Source organism: Grammomys surdaster, unplaced genomic scaffold, assembly GCF_004785775.1.
Source record: "Grammomys surdaster isolate TR1022 unplaced genomic scaffold, NIH_TR_1.0 213, whole genome shotgun sequence".
NCBI lineage: Eukaryota > Metazoa > Chordata > Mammalia > Rodentia > Muridae > Grammomys > Grammomys surdaster.
The window spans coordinates 5,590,867-5,604,585 of NW_021604658.1; the positions used below are offsets into that span (position 1 = coordinate 5,590,867).

The window sequence follows — 13,719 nt, forward strand, 5'->3', positions numbered from 1 at the left end:
GGGGTGTCTGTGTACTTGAAGGAGTGGCTGAGGATGGGGGGGGAATCTCTGTACTTGAAGGAGTGACTGAGGATGGGGTGACTGTGTACTTGAAGGAGTGACTGAGGATGGGGGTGTCTGTGTACTTGAAGGAGTGGCTGAGGATGGGGGGGAATCTCTGTACTTGAAGGAGTGACTGAGGATGGGGTGTCTGTGTACTTGAAGGAGTGACTGAGGATGGGGTGTCTGTGTACTTGAAGGAGTCTTTTTTCTTTTTTAGCTTTTGGAGCTCACATCCGACTACTCTCCTGACGTCTCTGACTACAAGGTAAGGCAGTCTCAATGGAAACCATGAAGTTAGCTGGTGGTGGGTGCACCTGTTGTTCAAATCACCCAGGACTTGGAGGCTGGAAATCATTTATAGCTAGCCTGGACAATATAATGAGCCTTTGTCTCTTTAAAAAAAAAAAAAAAGATTAAATCCAGTATATCAGAAACTTGTCCCAACATAACAGCACCTACCTATGATCCCAGCACTTGGGAGTCTGAGGCAGGAGAGTTTTGGATATGAAGCCAGCTGGGCTAACATAGATCCCTTTTTTTTTTTTTTTTTTTGGTTTTTTCGAGACAGGGTTTCTCTGTATAGCCCTGGCTGTCCTGGAACTCACTCTGTAGATCAGGCTAGCCTCGAACTCTCGAACTCAGAAATCCACCTGCCCCTGCCTCCCAAGTGCTGGGATTAAAGGCGTGCGCCACCATTGCCCGGCAGATCCCTTTTTAAAAACATTTAATTAAATTAAGTGGGCTTGAGAGGTGGCTCAGCGGTTAAGAGCACTGACTGCTCTTCCAGAGGACCTGAATTCAATTCCCAGCAACCACATGGTGGCTCACAACCATTTGTAATGAGATCTGATGCCCTTTTCTGGTGTGTCTTTAGACAGGTATAGTGTATTCATAAAAAATAAATAAATATATTAAATAAATAAAGTACCGATGTATTTAAATAATATTTTACTACTTGCCCGGATGATGTAGACACTGTTGGTAAATAATGTCACAAAGTGAAGGTGAGAGCCCTGTGGATGTCACAAGTGTCACCGTGACGTCTCCCAGTCTTGTGTTGCTGATACTTGAGAAAACCAAACAGAATGGTGAGCTCCATGTAGGGTACACGGAACTGTTGTGCTTCTGAGAATCAAACCCCGGGACTGTCCCAAGAATAAACACATAGCTACGCAAAGACAAAACAAGTGAGAAAATAAATGCATGTCTTGTGTGTGCCCAGAGGGTAAGGGTAGGAGCACAGTGCTGGGGCTGGAGAGACGCCTGGGCTGTAAGGAGTACTTCCCTGCTGCTCTTAGAGAGAATGGGAGTTTGGTTCCCAGCATTCATGTCAAGTGGCTCAAAAACCCATCCAGCTCCAGGGGATCCAGCACCAGAAAGCACGTGCACACACTAACACATACATACGTACGTACGTACATACATACATACATACATACATACATACGAACCTATATACGTAAAAATAAAATCTTTAAAAATAAGAGCTGATTGGAAAGTAGGTGAGGTGGCATGTGCCTTTATGATCCCAGAACCCAGAAGGGAGGCGGAGGCAGATGGATCTCTGTGAGTCTGAGGACAGCCAGGTCTACAAAAGGAGTTCCAGGTCAGCCAGGACTTTTACTTGAAGAAACTTCGTCTTGAAGTACAACAACGAAAAAGATCTCATTGGTTGGCTTCAGTATATGGCCCTACAGCTGCCCATTGGTTTTCCCATTGTCAACCGTATGCACAGGACAGTGGGTCTTCTTTTTACCTTTTTTTATGATTTTTTGAAGTTTTTATTTTATGTACATTGGTGTTTTGCCTGCATGTATGTTTGCAAGGGTGTTAAATCCCCTAGAGCTGGGGTCACAGACAGTTGTGAGTGCTGGGAATTGAACTCAGGTCTTCTAGAAGAGCAGACAGTGCTCTTAACCCTTGAGCCATCTTTCCAGCCCCTCCCCCTGACTTTATAATTTTGAGGGGCAGTGTTTTTTTTTGTTTTTGTTTTTGTTTTTGGTTTGGTTTTTTGAGACAGGGTTTCTCTGTGTAGCCCTGGCTGTCCTGGAACTCACTCTGTAGACCAGGCTGGCCTTGAACTCAGAAATCTGCCTCTGCCTCCTAAGTGCTGGGATTAAAGGCGTGTGTCACCACCGCCCAGCGAGGGGCAGTGTTTTAACTGTATAGTCCAAGCTGGCCTTGAACTCATAACCCCTCTGCCTCTGCCCCTCTGGCCCTCTGCCCCTCTGGCCCTCTGCCCCTCTGGCCCTCTGCCCCTCTGCCTCTGGAGTGCTTGGATTGCAGCCATGTACCATCACACCCAGATTCAGTGCATCTTCTTCAAGCATCTGAAAACCAGCTTTGACACCTGGGGACCTGGGATTCGGAGTGTCCCCAGCAGTGCTAGCTTAGGAGCACCACTGTGTATGTGTGGCTCTCTCTGTGAAAGGTGTCAGGCTACTCATCACTTGAACACATGGCTTTAGCTACTTTCCTCCCACACCCCATCAATTCTGGGGACCTACAATCATTTTTACCTTTCGTCAAGTGCTGTAGGTATCTGCCAGTCACGACAAACGTGTGCCTATTTTACCTCTAACAGTTTTTCCGTATGTTCAGGTAAAGTACTTATAAGTCCATTGTTTTTATTCTTCCCTTACATGTTGATTTGTGGAGATAAATTTATATTACATAAAAGTAGCCATTTTAAAGTCTACTTACTTAGTGACCTTTAGTACATTACAGTGTTTTACATAGAGATTTTTGACGTGGTCTTTTATTTTTGGAAGGAAGGAAAAATATTGAGCCACGATCCAGAGACCCAGCAAGTGGATATAGAAGTCCTCTCCTCCTTACCAGGTGAGTATTTTAGGAGTGAGTGTGGAGCGTTAGACTCCCTAGCCACAGTAGCTTCTGCACAGCCTTTCCTCCTAGAGGAGTGCTCTCCCTCGGCCTCCACTCACCGAGGACTCGGTGCCATTCTCCGCTCTCCACTGCCAGTACACTGTAGCCTCAGGGGCCTCTGCACCTTCTCCTTGGATGGAGATGCTGGGCCAACTGTCAGAGCTGTTGGGCTGGTTGCTCTTATCCCGTCATTATTCACTCTGGCAGAAGATTGTACATCCCGGTGAATGTGAACTGCAAAAGCACACACTTCTAGGAAACCTGAACTGAACAGGGACTCAAGGAGGTTCCGATCAAAAGCCGCTAAGAAGAATCTACACCCAGATAGCCCTGAAAACCACTATATTTCGGTGTCTTGAGTTAGGGATCAGAATCATGGCTTCTGCTCACTGGACAGGTGGACATAGAGCCCAGTACTCCTGCTCTGCTACATTCCCTGTCCTCTCACACCGGCTCGAGGAGACACACGGGTGTGCTCCCTCACCTCTGATCCCAGGCACTCAAGGGGTGGAAGAGGCTGGGGGATCGCAAAGTTAAGGGCAGCCTGAGCTGTCAGGTGAGATGCTTTATAAAGTTATAACGTATGGCGAGAAGACTAGAGATGGAGTGCTTGCCTACCGTGTACAAAGAAGCCATCTCCAGCTCCAGCTCTGCCTAAAACTTGGGGGACATTCCTGTAATCCCGGTACCCAGGAGCCTGAGACAGGAAGATTAGAAGCTAGGGGTTAATCCTCAAAGTTACAGTCACAAAGTTAGAAGTTACCAAGAAAGTTAGACGTCAGCCTGGGCTATGTAAGACCATGCCTCAAAAAACCAAAACAAAGCAAAAAAAAAAAAAAAAAAAAAAAAAAAAAAAACACACACAAAAACAGAAGAAAAAAAAGAAATTTAAAATAAACTCAAAAGGAAAAGTTACAGATAATAGGGATATGGTTTATATATATATAAAAAATCCATCATTTCAGTAAATAAGATCCACTTGGAAGGTTGGCAAATGAACGTACTTTTTTGGGTATTAAATATACATCCATTTCAGACATTTTATATGTGTAAGTTTACACATTTTACTTATATTTTTGGAATGCTGGGGATTGGCTGAACCCCGGGCCTGTGTAGCCAACAGTATGTTATTATAAATGGCTCTCTCTCCTTTATCCCTGGTTAGCTACAGCTATTGATCCTTGATAGCCTGGACCAGGGCTTTTACTGTCTGTAGCTTGGGTACCTAACCAGGAAGCAGGGTAAGTAGATGAGGTTGTTCTCGGAGGAAGCTCAGATGGCAAAGGTTTGCCTCGCAAACGTAAGGACCTGAGGTTGACCTCAGAACCCATGTGAGACAAAAGCCTGCCGTGATGGCGGGTGCCCGGGACCCCAGTGCTGGCGAAGTAGGCACAGGTAGCGTCCTAGGACTCGGTGACCAGCCAGCCCAACCGGCCCAATGGGAATCTGTGTCTCAAAACAACAAGGTGCTGCGGAGCTAAACTGGGGCATAGAAACCGAGGGATCATGCCGGAAGTGAGCGGAGCTGTGTGTGGCTTGGCCAGCAGTGGGAATGGTGGCGCCGCGCCTGCGAACTTCCTGAAGTCAGTGGATGGAGCCGGCTGTGACGAACAGGATGACGGTGTTCCAGACGACACCAGCTCAGAGCTTTCCAAAGTGGCTCAGGTCACAGCACTCGGATGCTGAGGCAGGAGGACTCTCAGTTTGAGTCAGCTAGGGCTCAGACCAAAACAAAAAGCCTGCCAAGTGAAAAAAGAAGCTTCTCAGAGCTGTTGCATGCATGGTGTTAGCAGCTCAGCATCCAAGCCCTGAAGGAGCCCCACAGGAAGGAAGTGGTAAAAGCTGCAGGAAGCAGGGGTCAATTCCCCCTACAAAGAAAAGAAACGCTTTGTCTGCTCTTCTAGATCCAAATACACAATATGCGGTTGCTGCTTGGTTTTTTAGCTGCTGGGTTTTTTTTTTTATTTATTTCTTTATACATTAAAGATGATTAAAGTTTTGGGGTTTTGTTGTGTTTGTTTTAATTTTATTTTTTTTGGAGAATTTTATACATGAGTACTGTATTCACATAATTTTTATCCCTCTCCCACCCCTAACTTCTGTGTCTTTCCCCAGTCACTCATTCATGTGTGTGTATGTATGTATGCATGTATGTATGTATGTATGCATATTTAGATATGTGGAGGTCAGGACACCTTGGAAGAGTTGGTTCCTTCCTTACACCATGTGGGTACTGGGGATCAAACTCAGGTCTTTGGGCTTATGCTACAAGCACCTCTGCTTGCTGGGTGAGCCCTTTATTGCTGCTGCTCCTCCTCCTGGTTTTTGTTTTGTTCTATTTTGTTTTGTTGAGCTAGTCTCATAGCTCCCTGTATGGAACTTGCTGGGTAGCCAGTGATGGATGACCTTGACCTGATTTGTCTCCTGAGTGCTAGAATTTCAGATGACCACAACCATACCAGTTTCATGGGGCGCGGAGGACTGAGCCAGGGCTTGCTGCGTGCTAGGGAAACAGTCTACCAACTGAGCTGCATCCCTGGCAAGTCTGTCAATGTTTTGATGAATATTTTTAGAATGTTTTTCAGACATTCATAGTTTTGCCCATCAGTTACCAATTGTTTGAATGGTTTCAGCTTGTATCAGCAATTTTCTGATCTCAGATTATAATACAAGGCTGAAGCTTGCTCATGTTTCTAAGCTTAGGCATGCGTGATTTTTGATGACAACATTCTATACCTTCCCTCGGGAATACCTTTTGGGAATACCTGTGGTTGCACATTCTCCGTGGGTGTACTCAGTGTGTTTATCAGCCTGTTTCATTCTGATGAGGCAATCTCCGAGAAATGCTAAGGCGGCCGTGTCATTTATAGCAGTATGCTACCCTTTCCTATGTGTCCCCAGTGTACACAGTTTTCCAGTGGTTTGAAATCCCCATGAAGAACGTATTAACCATGGAGAAGTGACTTACTGTCTTTACCCTCCGGTTTCAGCTTTGAAAGAACCTGGGAAGTTTGATCTGGTCTATCACAATGAAAACGGAACGGAGGTGGTGGAGTACGCCGTGACGCAGGAGAAGAGGGTAGGAGGCTTCCCTTGACACTTTCCACTGATAGATGGAGGTGGGATGGGCACAAAAGCTGATATTGTAGGTTCCTAAACTGCTTGTATTAAAATCCTAGAGGATCAGGGCTCTGGGGGCATTTAGTCTTCCTTCAGAATAGCCAACAAGTGCCAAGTTTCAAAGCAAGGTGCCATCATGGACCTCCCAGAGCCCACCTGACAACACACAAACACTGTGTCCTCATTTAAAAGCACAACACTGCTTTAAAATCCTAGTTGTGTAGGTTTCCTTAGGAAATTGGCTTTTGTCAGATCTGTAGTGCCAGATACTCTGAGAGCCATTGCTATAGCTTGAGCTTAGCCTCGAGCCCAGACTTAGATCACATGGGAGCTCAGAAGCCTCCACCATGTGCCCTACAAGTTGTACTGCCCTCGGTTCCCCAGTCCTGACCCAGAGGAGCAAAGATAGATAGCACAAAGAATGACATAACGTGGTGGTTCTGCCTTCTGGTGTTCCTTTTTGTGTGTGTGTGATGTTCCATTTTTTAAATTAGATTTATTTGTGTGTATATCCATGCACATGTGCACATGTGCGTGCATGTATATGGCTGCATACATGTGCAGGTCAGAATACAACTTCCAATTGTCCTCTGTTTCTACCATGTGAATCCTGGGACTCGGACTCGGGTTGTCTGGCTTGGCAGCAGGCACCTTTCCTGATGAGCCATCTTGCCAGCCCTAACCTCCTGGAAAGTACATGGTTTCCCTGTGTTGGGAGCCAGCAGTCAGTTGCTGGTGGTAACTTCTGGACAGTTTGATTGTGGTTAAGACCACACTCCCTCTTGTGCTTGCATTTGGAACATTGTGTTTATTTGCTGTTATATTTCAGTGCTGAAAATTCACATTCTGTTTGAACTCTCAACCAGACTTTGTGCTTGCCTGTGTTTTGGTTTTGTTTGTTTGTTTGTTTGTTTGTTGTTTAGAGACAAGGTTACAGAGCCCTGGCTGCCCAGACTCATTTTGTAGATTGGGCTGGTCTGGAACTCACAGGGATCCTCCTGCCTCTGCCTCCCAAATGCTGGGATTAAAGGCTTGCACCATCATGCCCCGCACTTGCCTATGTTTTTTAAAGTATAAGATCGTTTTAGGTTTTTTCCTAGAAACATGTTCTTAGGGTTTGTGGCAGCGTCAGATGGTTTGGCCTCATTTCCTGTGCTTCTATGTTTGCAATATTTCAACATACTTTTTAAAAAATATGTAGAAAACTGCAAGCAGAAAACCTGCAGTTTCCCCTTGTTGACACTAGATGGCTCTCATCATCCACCCGTTCCAAGTGCTGGGGCGTCTGTATTGGTATACTGTGTGGTAGTTCTGTCTTAGGCAGATTAGGGTAAGAACTGCCCGGTGGCAGAGAAAGGACATCAGCCACCCTGTGCTGGCTGTTAGGCCCCCTTAGCTCCCAGAGCCACCCATCTACAAGGTGAATCTTTCTGACACCACAGAATCTCCTTTTCATCACCCCAGTCCCTGCTCTGAATCAAAGGTTGAAATATGTTTAACATAAAAGTTAGCTGCATTTCAAGTGAATAAACTCAATTTTACTAGCTTTGAAAGCATTCTCATTATCCGACTATCCCTCACAGAAACTTATTTAACTAAACTACAGTTTTTAGCTTATGTGATATGAAAAATGAATTAACTTTGGTGGTTTGTCTGTTTCCTTAGATCACTGTCCTCTGGAAAGAGTTGATCGATCCAAGACTGATTATTGACTCTTCAGGTAGCATCTCAAGCAAATAATGTGTCTGCATATAACCTCTGAGCTCGCCGCCTCGCGTTCTACAGTTGCATTGTGTGTGACCGCGGTTATAGCCTGAAGTTTTAAAAATGAAGACTAAATGTTGTTTAGACTTTCTTTTATCTTCACTTTACCATATTAGGAAAAAAAAAATCTACCTCATCATTTAGAGTAACAAAGTTGTTAGTTTGTAGACCATCATTTCCTTCAGGCTAGATTCAGTAACCCATTTGAAAAACTGGGTGCCGACCAATATGGCAGTGTGCGTGGCTCCTCCCCATCTGTTTGGCTGCCAGTAGCAACCGTCCAGTAGGAGTTTACAGTGCCACAGCAAGAATGTGCTGTGCATCTTGCTTTGTTTCTTTAAGTCACATTGTAAAATACTAAGGCATGCTTCTTGACTTAATTTTTAACCTGTGAGCTGTTCTGTCAAGCACGGAGCATCTTGCGCACTCCACCCACTTTATACCTGCTGTCCTCAAGAGTTAGTGGGGTTGGATTTGGATTTGTCAGAGGGGACGAGTTATAGGGTCCTTTCACATTTTCCAGCTGTAAAATACAGGACCCTTAGGACCCTGTGCAGATGGCAGTGGGGAGACATCCTTGTTGTATTGTCTGGACGAGAGCTGGCCTCCCATTGCCAGAAGGCTGGCCATGGGCCTCAGAGCAGGCTGGGCCAAGTTACCTTGCCGCACAATGCCAGGAACTTGGCTTCTCATACTGAAGTGAGGATCTTAAACAGGAATCTTTTCTGTTGTTATCCAACATAAAGCTAAAAGGCTGAATATAAACTGTGAAAATTGCTTTCTTTTAACAAAAACTCAGATCCCTCCTTCAACCTTGCAAATTTTTAAATAAAATCATATCAAACTCAAATGTCCACTCTTGAGTTATGTTTTAGTTCTGCAAATAGTTATCTTGGTTTATACTCATTTTCATAACAAGGAGACTTGCTTTGCACCTGGGAGGCTAACACAGGAGGTTTATGAGTTCAGGGAAAGCCTGGGCTACATAGTGAGACTGTGTCTCAAAAAAAAAAAAAATTGGGCTGGAGAGATGACTCAGTGGTTAAGAGCACTGACTGCTCTTCCAGAGGTCCTGAGTTCAATTCCCAGCAACCACATGGTGCCTCATATCCATCTGCAATGGCATCCAATGCCTTCTTCTGGTGTGTCATATACATAAAATAAATCTTTTTAAAATGATTATTATTTGGTTTGAGCCCAAATGTGACAAAGTATGGCTTGGCTGAGTTCCGTGGATCACTGAGGAAGCTGGCTAGTCTTGATCTGTATAAGAGGAAAGTGTCAAGATGTGTGTTAGCTGACTTGTAGTGCTGTTTCTCCAGGAGGACAACTCAGCCCTTAGTGGGGCTTCTGCAGTGTGGACATGTGTAGCAGCACGCTGTCCTAGGACTTGGAAAACAGATTGCAGTAGGTAGTCAGTATTGATGAAGTCCAGAGGTGTTCACCTCAGGATGTGTTTTTAGATATAATCAGCTTATGAATTGGCCTTCTCTACTTGCTGATAAACAGAGCGCACAGAAAGATAATAAAAACCTATTGAGAGTTCATAAGCAGCTCTCTAAAAATGCAAGTGTTTAGAAAAAATATGTGTATCATGTTCAATAAAATGTGTTTTCTGGAGCTTTTGCTTTGTGTATACACAGCCATGGGTCAACTGGGCTCCCCTATGAAGTATTTGTGTGTTTCTTTATAAAGGACCAGTCCTATAATGGCTCAGTGGTTAAGAACACATTCTGCTTTTACAGAGGACATGAGTTCAAGTCCCCACATCTCTGTCTGATGCCTTGAGCACATGCCTCATGAGTACACACCCCCTGACATACACATCATTTAAATTATTACATCTTTTTAAAAAAGATTTATTTATGTATATGAGTGTCCTATTTGCATGTATGCCTGCATGACAGAATAGGGCATCAGATCCCATTACAGATGGTTGTGAACCACCATTTGATTGCTGGGAATTGAACTCAGGACCACTGGAAGAGCAGCCAGTGCTCTTAACTGCTGAGCCATCTCTCCAGACCAAATTAGTAAATCTTTAAAAAATAAAATATATTTCTGACACTGTCTAAATAAGTAGCCCTGGCTGGCCTGGAACTCTTGCTGTGTAGACTAAACTGGCCTCAAGCTCACGGAGATCTGCTTGCCTCTGCCTCAGCCTCTGCCTCCTGAGTGCTGGAATTAAGCATGTGAGCTTCCATACCTGGTTGAAAATAAAAATTTTAAAAGTTATAAAGAGGAAAAGCAGAGTGGATACTTCTGGCTTTTTTATGTGTGCACGCATGCACACACACACACACCCAGTCACTTTTTATGATAAATGAATTATTTCTCAAATAAAAATAGGAACAATACCAGCATAGCAAGATTGCAGCCACGTGGTAAAACGTGTATTAATATAAAGAAATGGACAAATGCTTTGAAAAACATAACAAAATGGACTTAAGAATAAATTAAAGGGCTGGAGAGATGGCTACCACACGGTAGCTCATAACCATCTGTAATGTGGTCTGATGTCCTCTTCTGGTGTGTCTGAAGAGAGGAATGATGTATTCATATATATAAAATAAGTAAACAAATCTTAAAAAAAAATCGATTTGACAATTCAAAACTTTATCTTGGGGAAAACTCCAGACGAAGAAGCCTTCATCAGGCTCTGAAGAAACACAGGATTTGTCAGAGAGAAGACAGTTCACAGTTCCCTTTACGAAGGTGACCTGAGCCAGATAGCACTGCCTGACATAGATCTTAGTTTATAGACAGACCACTGTTCACTGATCACAGTAAGCTTGTGTTTCCCAGACACTGAGCATCCAGCGCCTGTGTTAAAGGTTTATGTCCACACGGTGGCGCTGTTGAGAGGCGGACCCCTTTGAAGGTCCGAGTGTTACTCGCTGAGGGAGGGCGCCCCATTCTGACAGGCTTTCCTGAGGAGTGGAGAGGTTTTGCTTTGCCAGGCATGCCTGCTACTATGTACCTCTGCACCACAGATTCGAAACAAGGGGACCAATGTATCAAAGTAGCACCCCCAAAACAGAGTCAGGGCTCACCCTTTCCTGTTCTTCTGTCATCTCTGGTATTCATCATCACCATGAGATACCGACTAACATAATATCTGTAAAAAACATAAGCAATTCCTGACTCTGGTTATAACTCAATCTCATGCTTGCCTAAAACACACACAAACCCTAGGTTCGCTCTCCAGCACTACATAAATTGAATGTGGTGGCACGTGCCTATAATTAGTACTTTGGAGGTAGAGGCGGGAGGATCAGATGTTCGAAGTCATGCTCGGCTACATAGCAAAGTTGTTTTGGGTTACAGGACACCCTGTTTAAAAAGAGAAAGAGGAGAAAGAAAAGAAAGGAAGGGAGAAAAGAAAGAGAGAAAGAGAGAGAGAGAGAGAAAGGAGGGCAAACCTCTAGGATGGTTCTTGGTTCATCAGGTAAAGACGATTGTGGCCAAGGCTGACAACCTGAGTTCTAGCCACATAATCCACATGGTAAAAAACAACCATCTCCCTCAAGTCATCCTCTGTCTGACCTTTACATGGACACACACACACACATACATGCACACACACACACACACAATTTAATTTTAAAAATTTAAAGAAAAAAAAAACCTATCTTATGGTTAGGAATAACCTTGGTGGAAGTCAGAGGAATTTGAGGCCAGCCTGGGCTACATAATGAGAGTCTCTTTTTCAAAATCTGGAGTAGGTGATTGTTTGGAAATGTTTTGGGGTATGTACATAACAGCACATTTAAAAAAACAAAACAAGACAACACAACTTAAGAGACCTAGATTCTGGGACCTTCTCCCACCCATCTGGAGCTCAGTCTGTTACAGACCTATTGCACAGTAGGTCTTTGGTCATTTGAGCCTATTGCAGCACAGTAGGTCTCTGGCTCCCCCACTCCCACCCCTTAACCTTTGGTCTTGTTAACTACACATTCTAGCACTAAGGTCCATCCCCAGCCTCTCTGGCTCTCTTTCAGATGAGAATCAATGTCCTTTACAAGGTGTGAGGATTCAAAGGCGTGTGTTCAAAGTATAGCTGAAGTTTAATGAGGACTGCCCTGGTGGGAATAACTGATGTTATATTTGCAGGTAAACGAGGCTTCTTCCTCAACCTACTTTTCCCAACCTCTAGATACAGAACAGAAATCCTATTATGATTACCAGCCATCTCCTGGATCAGGCCAGGTACTTAGTCCCCTCTTGACCAACCGGGTCTCATTTGTTTTGTAACATTGCCAGATGGAAGATATTAGCTATGGTGAAAAACAAACACACCCTGCCAGCCGAGAGCAGTCCCTAGCTTCCCAACAACCCACTCGTAAAGGTTAGGATCCATTCTGCTCATTACCACCCACATCTGATGTGTTTATAAAACTAAAAGGCGGGAGAGAGATTTGGGGCTCCCTGCTTCACAGATGAGAAATCCATTCCTCCGGGGACACTCCCCTTTAATGCTCTCTGTATTGAAAGGGAGAACTGTTTGGCTCAGACCCCTTCAGCTCTTGCTCTGTGGCAAACCTGTCGTGTAGTAGTAGGTCTTTGTGACTATCTCCCCCTTGGAATCTGATAAACACGGAGCGTGGCTGTCCAATCAGCCTTTCTCAACTATTCAGCCTAGAAAGAGAATTCAGCATTTTGCCATGAGTCACCAGACTCCTCCACCCATGCTAACTAGGTTAGAGGTGGATTTTATACTGTTCATTTCCTGGAAACTGCTTCCTCCCTCCCTTGGGAGGCAGGCAGCATTTTGTAGTATGAAATATTTGCCTTCTGGAACCAGATAGGCCGCGTGCCAGCATCTATTGTCTTGACTGGATTACTTGGGTTCTCTAAGCTTTTTTTTTTTCTCTGTAACATGGGATGGTTTTATCTACTTCACAGGTTGTTGTAAGGTCTCCCGGCATTTCACCCCAGCATACTTTTTTCCTTCCTTTCCCATGCAGACAACTACCACCAAAATATGAACCAGAATAGATGGGATGATAAGTCTTGGGGAAAGAGAAGTCCATGTGATGAAAATTAGGGGGACTAGCACTTAGAACATTATGTTCAGCAGTCCCAAGTTCAAATCCCAGTTCTTGGTTGTAACAGTATCTTGACCCTCTTGACCCTCACCAATAAAAATGGATGTAGGACGCCCTCTTAGAGCTTTGTAAAGGTGTTTTGATAATATACTCCATTTGTTTGGCATACAGTAGGTGCCATAATTCCTCTAGAAGCTTCTCTTTGCCACAGTCGAATTTCCCATGGAACGTTTGTAGTCTCCTGTCCACCCATCTGTTCTGCACTCAGCCCAGATTGGGGAACTGACTGACAGAACTTAAAAAAAAAAATGTAAGCCTAAATGAATGATTTTGAGAAAAAAATTCGAAGCTTCATTAAATACTAAGTGTGCACATATAAGAGACAAAGCATTTATTAAATTTGGGAGTCCCCAAATCCCAAGTAAGTAAAGATTTTTTTTTTCAGTATTGAAAATGCTAGGCAAGGGACTTTATTACTAAGCTATATCCCTAGACCCTTATTACTTAAGGAGGGGGGTGTGTTTTGCTATATAAGCCAGGCCAGCCTTGAACTTGAGTCTCTTGCTTCAGTCTCCCCAGACAGAGTTCCGGGATTATAGGTGTGCTCCACTTCACCCACTTTAGAAGTGCTATGACCAATCTGGTTTAGGTGAAGAAGTTCTTTTTTTTTTTTTTTTTTGGTTTTTCGAGACAGGGTTTCTCTGTGTAGTCCTGGCTGTCCTGGAACTCACTCTGTAGACCAGGCTGGCCTCAAACTCAGAAATCTGCCTACCTCTGCCTCCCAAGTGCTGGGATTAAAGGCCTGCGCCACCACCGCCCGGCTCGGTGAAGAAATTCTTTTTTTTTTTTTTTTTTT

The 13,719-nt window shown here is 44.2% G+C and overlaps 1 protein-coding gene across 1 annotated transcript in view; it reads left to right on the top strand.

The window, feature by feature from the left end:
* Coil (coilin) overlaps positions 1-8,662 on the top strand; it is a 15,779-nt gene extending 7,117 nt beyond the window's left edge. Inside the window, exons 4-7 of the mRNA XM_028772407.1 lie at positions 260-307; positions 2,814-2,883; positions 5,919-6,007; positions 7,714-8,662. Coding sequence (XP_028628240.1) covers positions 260-307; positions 2,814-2,883; positions 5,919-6,007; positions 7,714-7,788 — 282 coding nt within the window. The 3' untranslated portion in view covers positions 7,789-8,662. The remainder of the gene's footprint in view (positions 1-259; positions 308-2,813; positions 2,884-5,918; positions 6,008-7,713) is intronic.
* Positions 8,663-13,719: the final 5,057 nt, after the last annotated feature.